The sequence below is a fragment of the Micromys minutus genome, assembly GCF_963924665.1.
Source record: "Micromys minutus genome assembly, chromosome: 1".
Lineage (NCBI taxonomy): Eukaryota > Metazoa > Chordata > Mammalia > Rodentia > Muridae > Micromys > Micromys minutus.
Genome location: NC_137969.1, coordinates 244061058 through 244081356, shown reverse-complemented (window position 1 = coordinate 244081356; position 20299 = coordinate 244061058). Strand labels below are relative to the sequence as shown.

The following is a 20299-nucleotide window of genomic DNA, read 5'->3' as shown; positions in this document are numbered from 1 at the left end:
CCCGCGCACTCGGGCCGCCACGTGCTGTGGCCCCGCCCCGCTCCCGTCCCCGCTCCCCCACGCGCTCCCCGCCCCGTGCGGCTCCGCTCCGCCCCGTGCGGCTCCGCTCCGCTTGGCTGCGCAGGGCACCGGGCGACCGAGGAGGGACCGCGTCGCCCCTCCCTCCCCCTCGCCGCCCCCACCCTCTCGCTCTCCCCGGGCGGGCGGGGCTGCAGCCGCGCACCGTGGGCTCGCGCCCCGCCTTTGTCTCCCGCGCCTGCCGCCGGCTGCCAGAGCCGCTTTGTGCGGCGCGGCCGCGGCTCAGCATGGACGTGACGGTGTCGCAGCTCGTCGAGCTGTTTTTGCAGAGCCCGCTGGTGACCTGGGTGAGCGCTCGGAGCGGCCCCGGGGACCGGGAGGCTGCGGGTCGGGTGGGCGTCTCGCGGCTTCCCACTCGGGAGCGCGCACCTGTTCCCGGCGCCCGTGGGGGCGGGGAAGGGGGGTAACCCCGCTTGAAGCCCGCGGTTGGGGGCGCCGAGTGGGAACGCGGACCGGGCGGGCTGAGCGTGCTGCTTTCCAGTGCATCTGAGGCGTGAGGAATTTGTTGAGAAGTCCCTTTTATTTTATTTCTGTATTTTCCTCGCGCTCCGGGACGCTGGAGAAAAGTAGCCAGAAGTTTTCCTCCTGTCCGGCGTCTGTTGCCTGGCGCGGGAAAGGACAGCGGCTCGGGAAGGGTCGGCTTTTGCCTGCGAAGAGTACCGCGGTGGTGGGTGACCCTCCCTGGCCTGCCTTGTCCCCAGGCGTCAGACCAACATGCTTTTGCTTCCCTGCAGGTGAAAACTTTTGGCCCGTTTGGAAGCGGCCACCAGGACAACTTGACTCTGTACATGGATCTAGTGGACGGCATCTTTTTGAACCAAATCATGTTGCAAATGTAAGTTGCCTCTTCAGGGAGGAAGTCTTAGGGAACCTAAGATTGTAGTGTGAATGCCGGATGGCCGGGGGAGGGAGGGATCTCGTTCAGGTGGGCCGTTGGACTCCCCCTAACACCTTAAGGACATTTGCAGTTGACTCATTTGCAAACTCAAGGACTTGGTGGTAGTCTGAGCACTGACATCAAAAGTCCCTTTTCTTTTTTGGAGGGACACAGAACTGTAAAGAGGGTCTGGTTACAGGAAATGTCAGCTGGGTCTGGAACATCGCAGTGTGAACGCAAAGTTTTCACTGTGGCTTGGGAACTGAGTTTCTGAGTCTCCTTCCCTTCCCAATTGTTGGGCCAGATGCAGTGGTTATGCCTCCTAGTGTGGTTGGGATTTAGAAGGCACACAGGCAGCCATCCTGTGTTTGGACTGTTTGCTTGGGTTGAAACAGGGTCTTGAAGATATTACTTGCTGGCTGTGCCTCTGACCACATCCGTTGTGGAGTTCTGCAGAGCCTGTGTCTGTCTGACATGTCAGCACTACTTAGGTGTTGGCTCCTACCCCTACATTCTGTGTTTAACTTAGAAGCTTTGGGGATCATATTGGAAGTGAATGACAGTGTGAGTCACGGGCACTTGGAACAAAATAAAACTGGATCAGCCTTTACATGTACCCACTCAGCTGGGACTGATGGAGGTGTCACACTCAGTAATCCATTAGCTAATGAAATATAGCTTGGATTTTAGCTGGGTGTGGGGGCGGGTAGGGGGTGGTTTCCCAATTAGATGACTCCATTTGTCTTCATAGGACATTTGGTTCACAGTGGTGGAAACCTGTCTTTTTTTTTTTTTTTTTTTAAATTCTTCTAATCTCACTGATCTTCAGCATTTGACCAGATTCTAAAGAGACATTTGCTGTTGGCTGTGGCTGCGCTTCTCAAAGGACTGATGAGAATGAGGTTTTTTTCTGAGGCTTGGGCCCTGGCCACACTCCTGCCACCCTGTTCTGTCAAGCCCCAAGAATGGCTGGGCTCCATTGGTGTGAGGACCATGCAGCCTATCCCTGTAAAGCTTGAGACTGTTTAATTAAAGAACACAGCAGTGTCCTGCAGTCTCCCACTTAGCTACACACTGGCACCGGGGAGAACAAAAGCCCAGGGACCGAGCCTCTTCTTCCTTGACCTTTGGAACTCTCGAAGCCTTCACCGCTTTCCTGTAAATCAGGGAAGCCTGTTGGACTGCGTTTGGCCCCAGGCGAGATTCTGCTGGAGAGTTGGCTGCTCCCCTCCCCGACAGTTTAGTTATTGTCCCCTCTGTCATCTCTTAAGTGTGCTCATTCAGGACGAAGGACTTGGTGGGTGTGCAGCAGACCTGGGACAGCCACAGAGACCATTAAGTGGCTTCCCTGGACCAGGAAACAGTAGTGGGCACAGGACCTGCCAGTCATAACTTGGCGCCAGGTAACAGGCAGCAGAATGTCTGCCTCCGGAAGTGGGTGGGGCTTGGCTGCCAAGCGGGCTGTGGTGCTCCCTGGAATGTATTTTCCCCTACTCCGGGCTGTGACTTGAGATGCGGAGATGCGCACACCTTACTCCTTGTAAAAGTGACCTTGATGAAACACAAATAGGGGCTCCTGTAGTTTTGTGGTACTCACCTGTACCATCCAGGGTCCTGGGTTCCATACCTGTCACCTCTAAAGATGGGTAACTAATAGAACCTTGGAAGACAAGTGGTGGTGGTCTACAGCTTTATTCCTAACACTTGGAAGGTCAGGAGATGAAGGCCAGTCTGTGTTATATGAGACCTTATCTCAAAACACAATACCAAAAAGAACCCTGACTGAGTGTTGAGCATCCTACTATGTGCTCAGAGTAGGCTTGAACCTGAGGTCATCTTCCCACAAGCAGTGTGGCACTGGGATTCTTGTGGGTGCCTCAGTTTCCTTATCTTAACAGTGGGAAGCAAAATTCTACCCTAAAGAAATGGTCCTGGAGATTAAATGAGATGATTGGCTAGCACTTAGCTTGGTACTGGATAGGACTGGGTGTTGGGGTCAGTCATATACACAGGGTGCTGGGTTTCTTCGGTCTCCTTAAAAAAAAAAAAGAAAAGGTGTGAGTGTGTGTTTGTGAAGTCGGAGGGCAGCTTGCAGGAGTTGGTTCTCTCCTATTATGTGGTTCCTAGAAATTGAACTCAGACTTGGAGGCACCTCACCAGCCCCTCTGCTCCCCATGAAAGCTGAGTCTAAGGTCTAGGCTAACACTTGACGTCAGCTGGGCCTTAGTCTTCCTTACTGCCCTTGGAGCAGTGTTAGTGTAAGGATAAGGTGATTGATGGCGGGTGCTACCTCCTTCCTGAGCTGGGTGATCAGTTCTCTCCAGGTGGGAGGCTGTGGCGGAGCAGTGTGGCTGACTGTTGGGATAAGGCTGAGATGAGAGGCTGTTACCTAATACTTTGGAGCCTTCTGAAGGCTGGCTGTGGTCACATGACTGCACCTGGCCATTGTCTATGGCAACCTGAGAAGGCTGGGTAGTAGTCTCTTGGCCCTGGCCTCCCTGACATCAGGCTCACCTGGAAGCAGGAAAGCCCTGGTGGGCTCAGCTTTCAAGGGAGGCCCAGGGCTAGGATTCCGACTAGGAGAGTGCCCTGGATCACGGGCTGTTTTCTTCTGTCTGTGAGGACTTCTGGGAAACTGGGAACTTTGCTAGCTTCCACTGCTCACTGTTCCTGCACTGGGCAGATTGCTCTACTCCTGAAGCCTCGTTTTGCTCATCTGTGCTAAGGGGGCAGGATTCTGTAGATGAGGGGAGAACCAAGCAAGGTGGTGCATATTAATGTCTGGGAGTCATTTGTATAGTGAGTGAGGCAGGGCTGGGTCATGTGTGCATCGGTATCATTGTGGCGGTGTGTACCTGTACTCGTGAGGAGCCGCAGTGAACTGGGAGCTCTGTCTGCTGACTTGTGCCCTGGTTAGGAAAGTGGCAGATTTCCCTCAGCCTGTGGCTTATTCAGACTCTTGTGACCCCTGGGCCTCTGACCCTCATTTCTAGCAGCCCGGGATTCGCCTTCCTTAAGCAATGCTAAAACGTTTGGTTTATTTCCCAATAAGCGCTCTTTATTTACCCCGAGAGACTTCTTAACTGAGGGACTACTAATGATCATGATAATTAGTCTAATTAGTCATATAACTAAGCTAATGTCAGGGTTCTTTCCTAGTGTTCCTTCAGTTAGCTGTTTCTTTTCGTGCCTGGGGAGAACAAAACCAGATATGGCTCGTACATCCCAGGCCCTCGGTAGGTGCAGACCCTTTGCCAGTGGTTTGTCAGTGGTGCCTACTGGTGTTGTGGGTACCTGATATTCCTGAAGGGCCCCTCTGGTGACGACAGAGGCAGCAGGTGTGACTCCATTAGTAAGATGGTTGCCTAGTGTTCTCAAAGCCCTGGGTTCAATCCCTGGCATTGCACGTAGCAAGTGTGGTGGTGTACTCTAGGAATCCTGGTGGGAAATAGAGGCAGGAAGATCGGAAACTCAGAGTCATCCATGGTTACTTTTAGTAAGTTTGAGGCAGCCTGGGCTATGTAAAACTCTGTCTCAAAGAAAAGAAACCCAGGATTAAAATGAGGATGGAAACAGTTGGGTGTCCTAACACCTGCAGTCCCAGTCATTTATATTCAAGGTTGAGGTATGAGGAGCACTGAAAGTTGGAGGCCAGCTGGGCCACATAGTGAGAATCTGTCTCAGAAGTAAAAAGAAGAAAGGAAAAAGAAAAGGATGTAGCCTGGGTGTCAAGTGCTTGTCAATCATCTGGGCAGCCTACGTTCATTCCCTCACTTGCCCCAAACAAGAACGGTAGGTTAGCAAAGCCTGCAGCTTCTTTTAGATTCATGTGTTAAGCTTTGGTCCCGTGAAACTGCTGTTCTGCTCACAGCTGTGACCCCTTACTTGTTCATGCTAGGAAGGCTTCTGTGGCTAACCGCCTTCACAGTTGAAATGCAGAATGCTGCCTCTTTGCTAAGGCAATCTGGGGAGTGTTCTTGGCTTTATTTTCTTGGTAACAAAAGACCCTGACGTGTAAATAGGATTTCACCAGACTCCATCATGCGGTGGGGACAATGTTGTCACCTGATGTGGCCATTTGAGGGGCTGTGAGATGACTATGTAAAGTCAGGGACTGTGGGAAGGTTCAACTGCTTAGGACACTGTGTGGAACCTCTGAAGTATATGTCAAATATTTACTCAAAGGTTGACTGTTAAACAGCTTTCGTCACAAAAGGGCCTTGTGCTTCTGGTGACATTTGAAATGATTCAAGGTGTGGGTCTTTTCCTTCTCTTTCTCCATCTTCTGTTAATGTGGCCTTGAGAGAGCCAAAGAGCCCTGAGATTTATTTCTGTGGCTCCCCATCGGCTCCGAGGAGACTCTGTGCCTTCATCATCACAGGGCTTTTGATAGATGAAGCTGGAAAGAGGGGCTTTGAGTTCCCTGCTTTTATCCTTGGTGGTGCCTTGGGAGTGAGAGGCCTTTGCAGTGAAAAGCAGAGCTCCCCTCTCCACTTTGCTCTTCTTGGCAGCCGTTTCCCACACTGAGGATCTGAGGGAACTGTCCTGCATGTAGATGAGCCGAGCTGTACATCACGTGAGCTGACGTCTAGATCCTTTACTCGATTTTGCCTGAGGTTGGAAAATGATCCTCGGGGCTTTCCCACACTCAGCTTTTCCTGTGGGGTGTGATAGTACACCAGTCATAGCCTAGACCTGGACTAGACCAGGACAACAGGTTGTCAAGACACTACCGCATCCCTGGAGTGTAGATCATGAGCAGGACTAACCTAATTGCAGATGGCAGGGAAACCTTTACTGAGTGGAACATGATTCTGAAGGTCTCCAAACATGCCAGGGCCCTTGATCTGTATTTTTCTTTTCCTTTTTTTAAAAAAAAACCAACTTATTTATTTTATGTATATGGGTGTCTTGTCTACATGTATGCTTGCACACTAGAAAAAGGCTATCCCATGGGATGACCGTTACAGAAGGGGTGGAACCCAGGACCCTCAGAAGAATAGCTAGTGCTCTAAACTGCTGAGCTCTCTCCAGCCCCTTCACGTATTTCTCTGTCTTTTTAGTGTAAGATGTGGTTGGAGTAGGTTATCGGTTTTTATATATCTGTATGTCACTTTCGTTCCTCTGCTGGGGAAGGAGGTGTGTTGAATGCCCTGGGGTGTGAATTTTACTCTGTTTCTTACTCTAGAGACCCCAGGCCCAGCAATCAGCGTATCAACAAGCATGTCAACAATGATGTCAACCTGCGCATCCAAAACCTGAGTATCCTGGTGAGAAACATCAAGACCTACTACCAGGTGAGGCTGCTTTGCTGGTCCAGAGAGGGGTTCCGACAAGTCTGTGATGTGGCCTCTTGAGTGGGTTTACACACGTGTGCACAGAGCTCCCTCAAGTGGGTGTGCAGAGACCCCTTGAGTGAGTTTCCATGTGTTTGCAGTGGGGCCCCTTGAATGAGTTGCCACAGGAAGCCAGACTAAGTGGTAGCTATCTGCTGGCCTGTGGTACTTTTGCTGTTAGCCCTGCTGTGGGGTGTCAGTTTGAGGGGGAGGGGGCTTGCATTGTCGATTGCTTCATTCCAAATGCTATGAGGGCTGGAGGCCCCTGGTTCATAACCTGTTCTCTGTGTGTTACTTGGTGACTCCCTGGAAGAGGTGCATGGTCCATGCTTCTGCTCAGTGGTTTGTGCAAAAGCCACTTGAGAGCAGAGAGAGAGAGAGAGAGAGAGAGAGAGAGAGAGAGAGAGAGAGAGAGAGAGACAGACAGACAGAGAGACAGAGAGACAGAGACAGACAGACACAGAGAGAGAGAGACAGAGAGAGACAGAGAGAGACAGAGAGAGACAGAGAGAGACAGAGCCACAAAAAGGGCTACAGGGGCCAAGAATGGAACCATTGTGTTTCTAGGCCAGCAGGAATCTGGGTTTAAGGAGTGAAGGATCCACTTGATATTGTTCCATGTGTCTGACTAGATGTGCAGGTGGGGTCAGCACTGCTGACACTCAGAGAGTATTAGTGAGCTCTTACGGGAAGTAGGCTGCAGCTGGGGACCTCAGATCCCTGGCTTTTGAGACTTGCCTTAGCACTGAAACTACCTTCTGCCATATGATATCTCTTGACATTCCAGGTGAAAAACACAGCCTCTCTGAGTTGTGTGCCAGGGTTTCACCAGACCTGTGGCCAGACTCTGCACTTCCAGCTTACTGGTCTGTAACTGAGCCCTGGTGCTGGAAATCAGAGGCTGAGCTGAGACTCCCCTCTGCCTCAGATGCTGCCTTGAGTCAGCTGAGAGACTGCTGGCTGTGACTGGAGCCTGCACTGAGCCCAGGCCCTGCCCAGGGCTGTGCGTGTTGCAGGACACCTGCCTTCTCTGCAGTCTGGATTTGAAATGGGTTGGGAGAGGGAAGGATATTCTGTCATGATTGTGTCATGTCAGGGGAGGTAAGCAACACACGTGTAAAAGTATGGCTGTGGCACATGCACAAACACACCTGTACACATGCACCCCCCAACACGTGAGAATGCACATACACATACCCATCATGTGCAAAACCGAAAGAGTGGGGCTGGAGATTATATAGCTCATTTGGTAAAATACTTGATGTGCAAGCACAAAGACCTGAGTTTGATTCCCACATTCCATGTTGAAAAAAATCCAGACATGGCAGTGGGCACTTCTAATCCCAGAACTGGGTTGACAGAGATGGGAGGATCCTTAGAGCTCACTCGCCAGCCAGCCTAGCCTAATTGGTGAGCCTTAGATCCCAGAGCAAGACTCTGTCTAAAGTCTATGGCTACTGGGGAACATTTGAGGTTGACCTTTAGCCCCAAAGTGAACACACACATGAATATTCAGAGCATGGTTGTGGCTCCGTGAGATCTGAGTATAGCATCCAGAAACTCCATCCGGTCCCATCTCTTTAGATGGGGAAGGAGCCAGGGGCATGAAAGATGTCCAGGGCAAGGAGATGCCTGGGAGCCCCAGGAGAGGGTTCTTTCTTTGATCTAAGGGGAACTACACGTAGACTGTGAGCTGGGGCATTTCAGCTAGTGCCTCTTGTCAGCTGGTCAGAGGTAGTGGTGTACTCTGTGAACTTGGCATCTGTGGTGAGAAGCCTGTGGGGCTGTACTGGGTAACAGCAGACTCCTATCTGCAGGTGCCATTTGTAAGAGGCAGGTCCTCTGTGCTGCCCTGTCCCAGAGGAAACAGATGGTGCTGAGCATTCAAGAGACAAGGCCCCTACCTAGTCTATGAAGCCAGGTAGTGATAGTGCATGCCTTTAATCCTAGTACGTGGGAGGCAGAGGCAGTCGGATCTCTGAGTTTGAGGTCAACCTGGTCTACAGAGTGAGTCCCAGGACAGCCAGGGCAACACAGAAACATAAACATCAACAAAACCCCCACGAAAACCCAAAACCAGAACCAAAGTAAACAGAGAGTGGAGCAGTATAGTTACTGGGAAGGTGTCCTAGGTCTCAAAGCTGATGTGAGTCACCTCATTGCAGCTCTGGTTCCTTGAAAACACTGTTTGAGTCTCCCAGGGCTCAGTGGGTCCCCTGCTGCCAGTGATTAGCAGCTATGAGGGACCAAGTCTGGGCTGGATGAAAAGGCCTCAACATTGTCTCCATTGGAGACTGTGCCACTGAGAGGAGCTTGCTGCAGAGTTCCAAATGGGAAACTTACAAAGGAGGAACTGGGTGACCCAGAAGGACTTGGGGCTGGGGAAGAGGACCTGGTGTTCTTATCTTTTTCCACTCCTTTAGCTCTTTGAAAGTGGGGATGGCACCGGGTCACCGTCTAGTTCCAGGTAAGCAAAGTGTACATAAGCACTTGCTGGGAGCGACGGTCACTGTCCCCTCATCTTGACAGTTTGGAAAGAGCTCGTGCCATGTGGGCACTATTGTCTGACATGTGACCTGTGCACCGTGTTCTGTCTTTTCTTCCTGACCTATGGGGAGCAGAAATTCAGTTAAGTTAGAAGAATACTTGACCTATATAGACAGCTTGAAAAACAAGGACCTTGGAGTCGGGTAGCGCTCACCCTCTTCCAGAGATAATTGCCCATCCCATTTAGTATTTCCTGCCCGTTGTTGGGTGAATGGGTTTTTTTTTTTTTATGCTGTTATGGGCATGCCGTAAGTATAACTGTACATCCTGCCTTTTTCCCTTCTAATGTAGCACCATAGCTTATTTTTGAGGGTATTCAATGGGCATTTTCCCAAGGAACCACTGCCCAGCTTCCCTGTTGGAAAGTAGCCCAGAGAATGGGATGAAATGACCCACATGCCGTTCCCAGCCAGGCACAGTGGTGCACGCCTGTGATCTCAGCGCTAGAGAGGCAGCAACCCTGGGCTGGAAAGCTTGGGGCTAGCTTGGGCTGCAAGAGTTAGAGAACAGCGTAGGCCGCACAGCGAGACTGTCTTGCAAAACCAGCCACGAAGCAGCTCTTGCACTTTCCTTTGTCTGACGTGGCCAGGAGGGAGAGGGGTCACCCAGTGGTGGGGGATAGGGTGCTTTTTTTTTTGAAAGTACCTTTTAAGTGTTATCTGTGTATATGGGTGTTTTGCCTGCGTGTATGACTAGGCATCACATGCACAGCTGGTGCCGCAGAGGCCAGGAAGTTAAGGTACAGAGCATTGTGAGTTGCTGTTTGGGTGCTGGGAATCAAACTGGGGTCCTCTGCAGGAGCAAGTGCCCCTAATGGCTGCGCTGCCTCTGCAGCCCCCCAGCTCCATGTTCTTGAAGGGTCACCCCCGGCCATGCTGGGCAGTCGTACCGACTGTGCTGCATTTCCAGTCCTGCTTTGTGTGACCTTTGACCTCTATAAGCAGTGATGCCAAGCCTGCCAGCCCTTTGGCACTTGTGTTAGATAAGCATGTGGCAGGTTTGGCAATATAAGTGTCTTGAGAAAGTGAACAGTTTGAAGCATGAAATACTTTTTCATGTGTACCACTGTACCTGTGGGTTAGAGGACACCTTGTGAGGGCCAGTTCTCTCCTCCAACCATGTGGGAACTTGGCAGCCAGTCCCATTACCCACAAGGCCACCTTACTGGCTGGAATGAAACACTTTGTCAAAAAGCAGGACCAGAGGCAGGGAAGCCCACACCTGTTATCTCAGCACTTGAGATGGAGTCAGGGAGAGCAAGCCTCAGACCATCCTTGGTTTCATAGTTTGGGGACAGCCTGGGCTACATAAGACTTGGTCTTAAAAAAAAATCACAAAAAGAAAGAGCAATAGTTCCCCGCATCACGGATGGCAGTGTCGTACTGATCTCCTCAGCTCTGTTGTGTGCCTCAGGGAGTGCAATGCAGTGTTTCTTTAGCTGGTCGAGGGGTCGAGAAATTCAGGCACACACGGCTTATTTCATGAATAACACATTACACTGGCTTTGCAAAGAAATTACCTTCCCCACTGCCGACTTGAAAGACTAGAATATGTTTGTCCTCTTGATTGGCTAGTTTGCATCTACAGCTGAGGAGCTGAAAGATAATGTTTTTGACCCTGAAAATGTTTCCTTACTCCAGGTTAGGAAACGTGAAAGGAATTTAGCTCGTCTCCCTGCCTGGGGATCCCCACTGTCAACATTTTGGTCCTTGTGATTGTGTTCTTTGTGTGGCTCAAATTCCCCATGCTCTAGGCAACCTATTCTTTTTGTCATTTAAGGAGAACTGAGTGTTTTCCCTCCCGTTTAAGCGTTCGCATGTTTGAATATCTGCGTGTGTGATGTTTTTATCTGGCTCTGCTATCGTTGACGATGCCCATGCATGCCTGCATGCGTGCGTGTGTGTACGTGTGTGTGAACACATGTGATGTTTTATCTGGCTGTGCTGTCATTGATGCTTCTCGTGTCCCCGGTTTTGAATTATGAGCAGTATCACCCTGAACATACAAGGCACATAGATGTTCAGCAAATAACGGTTTTCGTTTCCCCAGGGTAAATTTCAGTTGTTGGGTCAAAGGGCGTGAATACTTTGTGTGGGGGTGTCTGCTTCTTAGTGTTACAACAACCCTATTTATAGGCCTGTCCTTTTTTTTTTTCTGGTGAATTACTGTTTTGTGCCTTTCGCAGGCTTAGTGGCTGCCGCCCTGTTTGAAAGACACAGCATTCTGTGCTGCTGCTGAGCACTGGGGATGTGTGTCCTCACCCGAAGCCCAAAGCTCTGGGGTGTATGTGTGTTTGCTTCCTCACTTTGCCAAAGCTGGGGCCTCTCAGAATGCTAGGCAGACACCGCCTGAGCTACACCCTGTGCCTGGGATGGTCCCTGCCAGTCTGCTAGGGTGGATTCCCATTGACTGCATTTGGGGATGGTGGAGGAAGGGAGAGATCAGAGAGTCGGAGGCAGCGGGACTGGCTCTGTTCCTTGTGGTCAGTGGAGCCTCTGTTTTTTCGTGGGATTCGGTGTGAATGCTGGCAGATAGCTTAAAGCGAGAGCATCTGGGGAAAGAAGTAGAGGACAGCCATCCGTCTGCGTGGGCCCCTCCTTTCCTCTTCCTGCCCCCTGCTCCCCCATGGGTGTATGCGGAGTGATGAAATGCAGACAGGAAGCCCTGGTGGCCCAGAGGTAGGTGTGGCTGGGTGCAGGATGGGGGTGGAGGGGTGGGGCATACCCATTCTTTGCTTCTTTGCTGTGTGGTTCTGAAGGCTGTTTATGTCTGAGATACTTAGGGAGGGAGATCAGGTCAATCTGTCATTGCAGCTTGTCAGAAGACATGGTAGTGTCCCTGAATACAGGTCTAGGAAAGATGAAGATCCTGACTGATGGCTCTCTTTAGGGGGTGGCATTTAGCTTGCACCTGTGTCTGAAGGAAGCCATACTGTGGAGGGGAATCCTGGGAGACACCTGAAAGATGGATCTGAAGCAGGCTGGAGACTCTGGATTTGGGACAGGGGTGAGCTTGGGGCATCATGCTACCGAACATGAACTTCATCCTGCTGGATTATGGATCTTAGGTAGTTTTTATTTTTCTAGAGATCAAAGCCACGGCCTTGTGGTAGGCAAGCACACATCTGAGTTGTGGGCTCACGCGCGCGCGCACACACACGTACTCAGAACTTTTGAAAGTGAAAGGCTGTAGCTTTCCTTTTCCCTGTTTGTTTTAGAAAGGAAAAGGACGGAGATGAAACCCTGGCACCTATGTAGAGGATGGATGATGAACGTAGGCCCTGGCAGGGGGCAGAGCTGGGAGCTGGTCATATGGCCTACATCTGACCAGTTTAGAAAACAAAGTGATTTTTGGGACACCACACCAGCCTGAGGAGGAGTGATGGTCTCGGATTAGTGGTCACCTCTGGAGCCTGTAGTTGGGTGTGATGAGGAACCAGTGTGGAAAACAGGCCAGCTTGGGTTTGGGACATGTCTGGCAGTCACATGTCAGAGCTCTGTAGGTAGTGTAACCATCCAGGTGGCAATAAGCCCAGGATCAGACTGTGGGGGGACTAAGACAGGCTCCCTAATGTGAAGACAGGGAATCCTAGGTACAGCAGAAGCCAAAGGAGAGGAGTAGTCAGCAGAGAGCAGACTCACAGCCAGCCCACTCCCAGCTGTGGGCTCGCTTCATGACCCAGCTCCACTGAGATTCCAGGCTGAGGAAAGGGGCGGTCAGCAGGGGATCTGTTCCCTCTCAGCCTTGTGGGCACGGGGAACCAACTGCTGGAGACCACAGCACCCAGGGCTGCTGGAATCCCTTTTCTACATTCCCAGGTATAGTGTTTTCTCTCCCCAGCCTGCCTCTCTGTTGTTGGCTAGGGGTATGGAGCCCTGGTCCTGAGGACTTGCCATTCCCAAACCTCTGGGGAGGCACGGTGTGAGGTCACCTGCTCCCATTCTCCCCTCACCTTTGTTATCACCTCAGACTTTGTGAAGGCCTATTGAATAGCAACAGGATTGTGGGGGTGGAGTCCAATTGGGAATCAAAAGGCTGAGATACGTGGGGGGGGGGGTGCACGACTTAGTCTTGGGACCAAGGCTTGGCTGCCCTATTCTTCATTACAGCCACATCCTCAAGAGGAAGAAGTTACTGGCCTCATTTTGCAGATTAAGAAACGGAGATTTAGGAAGGAGGAAACTTCAGCCTCAGGAAGCGTGTTTTCCCCTAGATGTTAGATGCCTAGAAAAACTTCTTTCTCAAAGCCAAGCTTCTGGAGTCTGTGGGGACATGACTTGCTCTGGGTAGATCAGCATGGGTGCAGCTGGTGGAGCAGAATGGGCCAGACTGGGGCATTGTTTTACAGTGTCCTGAAGGGGTTTCTGCTTTTGTGTCAGCCTGGAGCCCCAGAAGTGAGGGCTGGTTTGCTTGAGACACCTCTGAAACCAGCATTTCCGGGGTTGGGCAGCAGGAGCATCTGGCTTGTTCTCTCACCCACAGAGCAGCAGAAAGTCAAGATGCAGGGCTAATTGCTGCTGGTGGGAGGGGTGAAAGGTGGGTCTGAAGTAATTAGCAGAGTTGGGATTCTGCCAGGAGCATAGGAGGCTTATGTTGTCAGGGTGAGCTTGCTTGAGTGTGTATGGGCACATGTGTTAGTACGAATGAGTATTCATGTGTCTGTCTACATGCATATGCGTATTGTGTGCAGGTATAAATATGTGTGAGTGCCTGTGTGTGTGTGCATACACTTGAGTCTGGGATGTTCCTGTGAGCTCCTCCTCTTCGCCTTGAGTCCAGACCTTGGATCCCCAAGGCTTTTTCCAAATATCCCTGGACCTGTGTGCTGGCCTGCTCCCACTGGCCCTCTGCTCCCAGGTGTGGAGAATGCCACCAGCCCTGTGGCGGAGCTCTGTTCTGTCCACCCCAGTGCTCAGGGCCTCAGGACTCACTCTCCATCCTCCTGTCCAGAATCTCTAATGCACTCTTTGACCATATTGAGGTGTGCTCTTGCACCGAGGTTCCAGCTCCGTCTTATGAGGAATTGTGTTTTCCAGTCCCTCGTTTGTGGTGGGTGCACAGACCGTAGGAGGTCTGAATTCATGCTGCCTACAAAAATCGCAGCTAACACCATGCACGCTGCACCTGAGTCTCCGGTCTGCTGTGTTCATTGTTCAGCACTTCGAGTGGTGCTGTGCACATTGGAGGATGAGAATCAATTCTGTGCTGGAATGAATGAATGAAAGTTCAGTGATTTGTTCAGTGGTAGTTTCCCCTGCACAGGAGAGGTGGGAACCAGTTTCTCTTATGACCAGATAGAAGAAATGGAGTTCTTAACATTTTAAAGTGAGGAGGGGGGTTCTCCTATTTCTTTGAGGTGGCTGTCAATGCCAAGGTCAGTGTGTTTGATGTTGTAACAGGGGTATCAGATGAAGTCTGACTGAAATTTGCCCAGGCATGCTTTTTTGCTCCCTAAAAGCTGGCTGCCTAGTACACAGCCAGGCTAATAACAGTTTTTGCTATTCAACTCTCCCGTTTGGAAAGACAGGGCTGTTTTGTTTTTTTTTGTTTTTTTTTTTTTTTTCCTGTGATTTTTGCCAAGGCATTTCACAGATAACTTCAGTCTGATGTTTCTAGTAATCGAACGAGGAAATCAGGATTATAGGGGGATACACAGGCTACACCCTGCCCCAGGTTCTGAGTTTATTGGTAATAGTTTGGGGTGTAGGCATTTTAAGAAAGTAATTAGATACTCTGACAATGTGTATGCCGCAGAGGTCTAGTGGCTTGAGATCCAGTTTTCAGTAGACAATGGATTGATGGATGTCACTCTGATGTTGAGATACTCTGAAAGCAGACAGACCCCTGTCGCTCTTAGGAGCTACTACTAGTCTTGGCCTGGAAGACTGTCAGCAGGCCTCTCTGTCTGACGAGCACTGAGTGGTAGCCTTTCTAGGTACTCAGGCTGTGAAAGCAAAACCAGCATCTGAAGGACAAACAGGAGGGCAGCCATGATGGGGAGTTCCATTGCAGGATTGTCTTGGGCCCTCTAACTCCTATTTGGATAGGAACCCATGTGACCCCATTCCTAGCAACTGTAGCTTCATCCGTGTAATAAAGCAGTTGCCCTATGTGCTTTTGGGAGGTATAACCAATGACCTGAGTCTGTGGGGTCTGTGAACTGAAACAGCATGGCTCCCCCTCCCGGCTGTCTTTGTTGGGGGAGAGCTCCCGTTCTATAAGTGAGGGGACAGGGTGCATGCAGATGGGGGAATGTAGGAGTCAGGAGACACAATTCATACAGAAGAGTAAACAGTTGTTACAGACCTCTGCAGAAGCCAAGGGTGGGCTTCTCAGCTCCTCTCTGGAGGAGCTCCTCTCTGGAAAGAGGGATGATTGGCAATGCCTGCTGAGGAAGGTGGCAGGAGGGTTTAAAAGGGCTTAGTGCTGGGTTGTGCTACACCATGGATCTGATCAGGGGTGGCTGGGCTGCCCAGGGGTCTGGTAGAGGTATGGTAGGCAGGCAGGACCTTCCAAGAGCATTCTGCTCTGATTCATGTGCATGTGTATGAAATGTGTGTGTGTGTGTGTGTGTGTGTGTGTGTGTGTGTATGTGTGTGTGATTGCACATGTCTTCCCCCTGCTGGCCCTTTTCCTCTCTGATCTTTCAGTTTTATGCTTTCTGGGTACATGTGGAGTGCTGAGCAATGAAACTCTAAAAACAGGCACCGAGTGCTTTTATGTTAGTCTGTCACCACACCCACGTGGAAACAGGGCCGCCTTCCATGTGTATTAATGACATGAGCAAAATAAGTGGCCACCTGATGAAGTAGATAATTTAGATGAAACCATTTCATTCGTGGAACGTGTGGGTGGCTTGCTCTGGGTCTGCATAGGGATCCTGGCTCTGGACCACAACAACCCAACAAAGCCCCTGACCTGTTGCCCTTTCTGTACTGTTGACTGTTGGAGGGCTGCTATCGGGCAGGATTCCACCCTGACTTCACAGAGGTAACTGTCTGTGGCACAGTGCTGAGGGCCCAGGAGGCTTAAGGTCCCCCACTGTTTGCTCTCTGGCCTGTAGGCTTTTCATGTGGTGTTTGCTTTGTTGATGGAAATGCCACATGGTACTAAGAGCCTTAAGCTCAGGGGGATAAAAATTAAATTGATCATTTTCAACTTGGTCTAGCCAACTAGGCTCCCCTGAGCCTTCTAAGGTTTAAGCTTAAGCTTTAAAAAAAAAAAAAAAGGCGTCCTTTTCAAACGTGCTCTTGCTTCAGGCCAGTAGCTGTAGGCAGTGAAGTGGAGAGTGAGGCCCAGAACTGAGAGGCTGCTTTGGCACTTTCTCTACATTATCTTGTAGTCCCATTGCCTTGGGAGGAAAAAATGGTGACATGAATTTTATGGATGGACCTTGAAGAGTTGCATTTTTCACATGGAAATGGACTAAGTGGTGTTCTAAGCTCCAGGTGTCAGAGGGATGATGGTTCTGGCCTGCTCTCCTGACTATGGGATAGAAAGTCCACACTTACCTAGGTGTAAGTCACCCAGAGGTGTTAGCGATGCTCCCACCCAAGGCTTTCTCCCTTTCTCTCCTGCCCTACCTTTGTCTCTTGGGAAGCTGTGTGACAGGCTTTTTGAGCTTCTCCTTCTAAACTTGCTGAGTTTTAACTGGGGAGAGCATTTGCTCAGGCTGCCTCTGGCTTGGGCAGCACCTTGAGGGGAGGGGGCCTGAGGAAGTGCTTTCCTCTTCTGTCCAGGAGTTTAACAGTGAGCAGCTCTCTCTGTGTATGTATGTATATGCCTCTGTGTGTGTCTGTGTGTGTCTCTGTGTGTGTCTGTGTGTGTCTCTGTGTGTCTCTGTGTGTGTCTCTGTGTGTCTCTGTGTGTGTGTCTGTGTGTGTCTCTGTGTGTGTCTGTGTGTGTCTCTGTGTGTGTCTGTGTGTGTCTCTGTGTGTCTCTGTGTGTGTCTGTGTGTGTTTCTGTGTGTCTCTGTGTGTCTCTGTGTGTGTCTCTGTTTCTCTGTGTGTGTCTGTGTGTCTGTGTGTGTCTCTGTGTGTCTCTGTATGTGTCTGTGTGTCTCTGTGTGTGTCTCTGTGTGTCTCTGTGTGTGTCTCTGTGTGTCTCTGTGTGTCTGTGTGTGTGTCTCTGTGTGTGTCTGTGTGTGTGTCTTTGTGTCTGTGTGTGTCTCTGTGTCTGTGTGTGTCTGTGTGTGTCTGTGTGTGTCTCTGTGTGTGTCTCTGTGTGTCTCTGTGTGTGTCTGTATGTGTTTCTGTGTGTCTCTGTGTGTCTCTGTGTGTGTCTCTGTTTCTCTGTGTGTGTCTGTGTGTCTGTGTGTGTCTCTGTGTGTCTCTGTATGTGTCTCTGTGTCTCTGTGTGTGTCTCTGTGTGTCTCTGTGTGTCTCTGTGTGTCTGTGTGTGTGTCTGTGTCTGTGTGTGTGTCTGTGTCTGTGTGTGTCTCTGTGTCTGTGTGTGTCTGTGTGTGTCTGTGTGTGTCTCTGTGTGTGTCTGTATGTGTCTGTGTGTGTCTCTGTGTGTCTCTGTGTGTGTCTCTGTGTGTGTCTGTGTGTCTCTGTGTGTGTCTGTGTGTGTCTGTGTGTGTCTGTATGTGTCTGTGTGTGTCTCTGTGTGTGTCTCTGTGTGTCTCTGTGTGTGTCTGTATGTGTTTCTGTGTGTCTCTGTGTGTCTCTGTGTGTGTCTCTGTTTCTCTGTGTGTGTCTGTGTGTCTGTGTGTGTCTCTGTGTGTCTCTGTATGTGTCTGTGTGTCTCTGTGTGTCTCTGTGTGTGTCTCTGTGTGTCTGTGTGTGTGTCTCTGTGTGTGTCTGTGTGTGTGTCTTTGTGTCTGTGTGTGTCTCTGTGTCTGTGTGTGTCTGTGTGTGTCTGTGTGTGTCTGTGTGTGTCTCTGTATGTGTCTGTGTGTGTCTGTGTGTGTCTCTGTGTGTCTCTGTGTGTCTCTGTGTGTGTGTCTGTGTGTCTCTGTGTGTGTCTGTGTGTCTGTGTGTGTCTCTGTATGTGTCTGTATGTGTCTGTGTGTGTCTCTGTGTGTGTCTCTGTGTGTGTCTGTGTGTGTCTGTGTGTGTCTGTGTGTGTCTCTGTATGTGTCTGTGTTGTCTGTGTGTGTCTCTGTATGTGTCTGTGTGTCTCTGTGTGTGTCTGTGTGTGTCTGTGTGTTGAGGAGGGACGTAATGTAGTGTCTTCCTGTTGGTCTCCTTCCTCTCCTGGCTCAGTCACTGTGGGGTTCCCTATTGCTATGGTGCCGGCAGAAATTCCTGCTGGACTCCAGGCCCTTTCTTTTTCTGTCCATTGAGGTAACTTCTGCCCTCAGCTCCCTGGGTGTGGCCTGTTCAGGGACAGGATTTCTTAACTGGATTCTGCTGTCCAGCTGGTGTCTAGTGAGCAGGGCTTTTTTTAGGCCCAACTGCTGTCCCTGTTCTCTCTCCTGCCCATGGTTGCTTCCCTCAGCCTCCCCTGGAAGGCTCCTGAACCAGCTCATGGTTTTTGCTATTGCTCCCATGTGCTGTCTCCGTGTCCCAAGGGCAGGAACTCTGGTGCCAGCTGCCGCCCTGCCCTCACACTTGCCTGGCTCTGCTTGACTCCGGTGACTGATGCTTTCCTAAAAGTAGTCCAGCTGCTCCAGCAGCTTCCTGCCCTAGCCCAGGAGCCCGGAGCCAGGTGAGAGGCAGGGTCAGGAGAGACGGTTCCACTTTTGTCTGAATTGAAACTCAGAACCTCATTATCAATGGAGGTTCAAAAGGTGGGCTAAGGTGATTTCTCAAGTCAGAGCCTTGTGACAGGCCTTTTGATCTCCTCCTTCTAAACTTGCTGGTTTTTAACGGGAAGTAATTAGAAATGTGCCCACTGAAGCTTTTCTGTCTCTTTCTGTTGTGACTGAGGTGCCTGACCGTCTCCATCCTTGGATGGGAGGTTCAGGTCAGGACCTCTGTCCTCCCCGGTCACAGTTCACAGCCTTCCTTACTTCCCGGGTTAGTGGTTGGAATTTGTGGGACTGTGGGAGAAAGACAGTCTGATGCCAAGGTTTATGGGTCTTCTAAGTCCCTGGGTCTCCTTGAATATCTCCTGGATCCAGTGTCTGCAAGGCAGCACTGAGCTGAAGCACCAGGCATTATTAGGTTGTTGGGAACGGCATCAACTCAGGGAACTTTTATCTGGTGGCCCAAGGAGGATCTGACACCTTAGGCTCCACAGCTCAGGGTCAGGAGTTAGAGAGTGAAGTTACAGTTTGAAATCCAAGCACGTGTTCAGGGTTGAAGAGTTCAGAGGGTGTTGAGGGGTAATGAAGCTTTTAAGTTCCCGAGTGGAGCCAGAGCTTCAAAAAAAAAAAAAAAAGAGGAGAGAAATACAATTTTCCAGAAACTTCATTCCTTGTCTTGTAGAAGGCTGCCTGGTTTTGGGAGTCATTAGTTCTTAAGCGCAGAGTCCAGGGAATTACTGTTTAGTTCTGCAAGACGCAGAGAGCTGTGGAGTGAGGGAGAGCTGGATGGAGAACAGCGGCTCGTGTAATGAATGCCACTGAGCCGTGTGTGCACTGATCTGTGCACCTGAAACAGCCAGGTGCTGTCAGGTGCTAAGTATATTTTCCTGCAATTCAGAAACAAGAAGCAAAGAACCCTCGCCGCCTTTTTCTTTTGCTTAGAGGGAGAGGCAAGTCTGTGAGGATGTGAAACCAGAGCTGAGTGTGCTGGGCTTCAGAGTCTGATCAGGCACGACACACGGCCATCTAGAGAATAGGCAGGGTGCCTTCTGAAGCTTCTGGAATGTTCTAAATCTGGACCTCTGTTAGGTGCTTAGTGGTGACGATCGAGAGTTTTGGGGCGTCTCTTTCTTGTTCTTTGTTATGGCCTGAAAGTTTTGTTTTGTTTGAAGCAGGGTCTTTGATGTGTAGCCTTGGCTGACATACACCTCACTGTTGTAGACCAGGATGGCCTAGAAGTCACAGAGACATGCCTACCTCACTGCCTATACAGTATGCATTCTTACCTTGAAGATGAGGAAATGGGAGTTTAGAGAAACCAAGGATCCTGTGGGTTGTGAGGTCTAGGATATGAAACAGTAAGCAGCCAAGCAGGAGAACAACTCTTCATTCCTTCTGGGGCCTTGAACTCTGCTCCCCTGTTCTCAAGGAAGTAACTTGTCCGATTTCACTCTCTGGCCTTGCAATCCTGACATAAAGTGAGACCAGTGGTTGGCTTCTTGAATGTCAGGAGGGTGTGGCTTTGCCTTTTGTCCAGCAGTGCTGGTTTGTAATAGCCAGTTGACAAATCCTGCACCACCCCTGTGCCAGTACATTCTATAGCGCTAACATAGGGGCCACAGACAAGGCTATTTGTAACCAACAGAGCCTCCCAGTTCTGAAGGCTAGCAAGTGCCGAGTCCAAGGGGCAGCACCTGGTCACATTCTGTGCCATAAGGTGGCAGAAGGCACTGGGAGGGATGGGAAGGCTTTTAGATGATGAGGGAAACC

The 20299-nt window shown here is 50.5% G+C and overlaps 1 protein-coding gene across 1 annotated transcript in view; it reads left to right on the top strand.

The window, feature by feature from the left end:
• Positions 1-278: 278 nt before the first annotated feature.
• CCDC88C (coiled-coil domain containing 88C) overlaps positions 279-20299 on the top strand; it is a 115618-nt gene continuing 95597 nt past the window's right edge. Inside the window, exons 1-3 of the mRNA XM_080931258.1 lie at positions 279-365; positions 813-913; positions 6144-6252. Of these exons, the coding sequence (XP_080787384.1) occupies positions 306-365; positions 813-913; positions 6144-6252 (270 nt within the window). The 5' untranslated portion in view covers positions 279-305. The remainder of the gene's footprint in view (positions 366-812; positions 914-6143; positions 6253-20299) is intronic.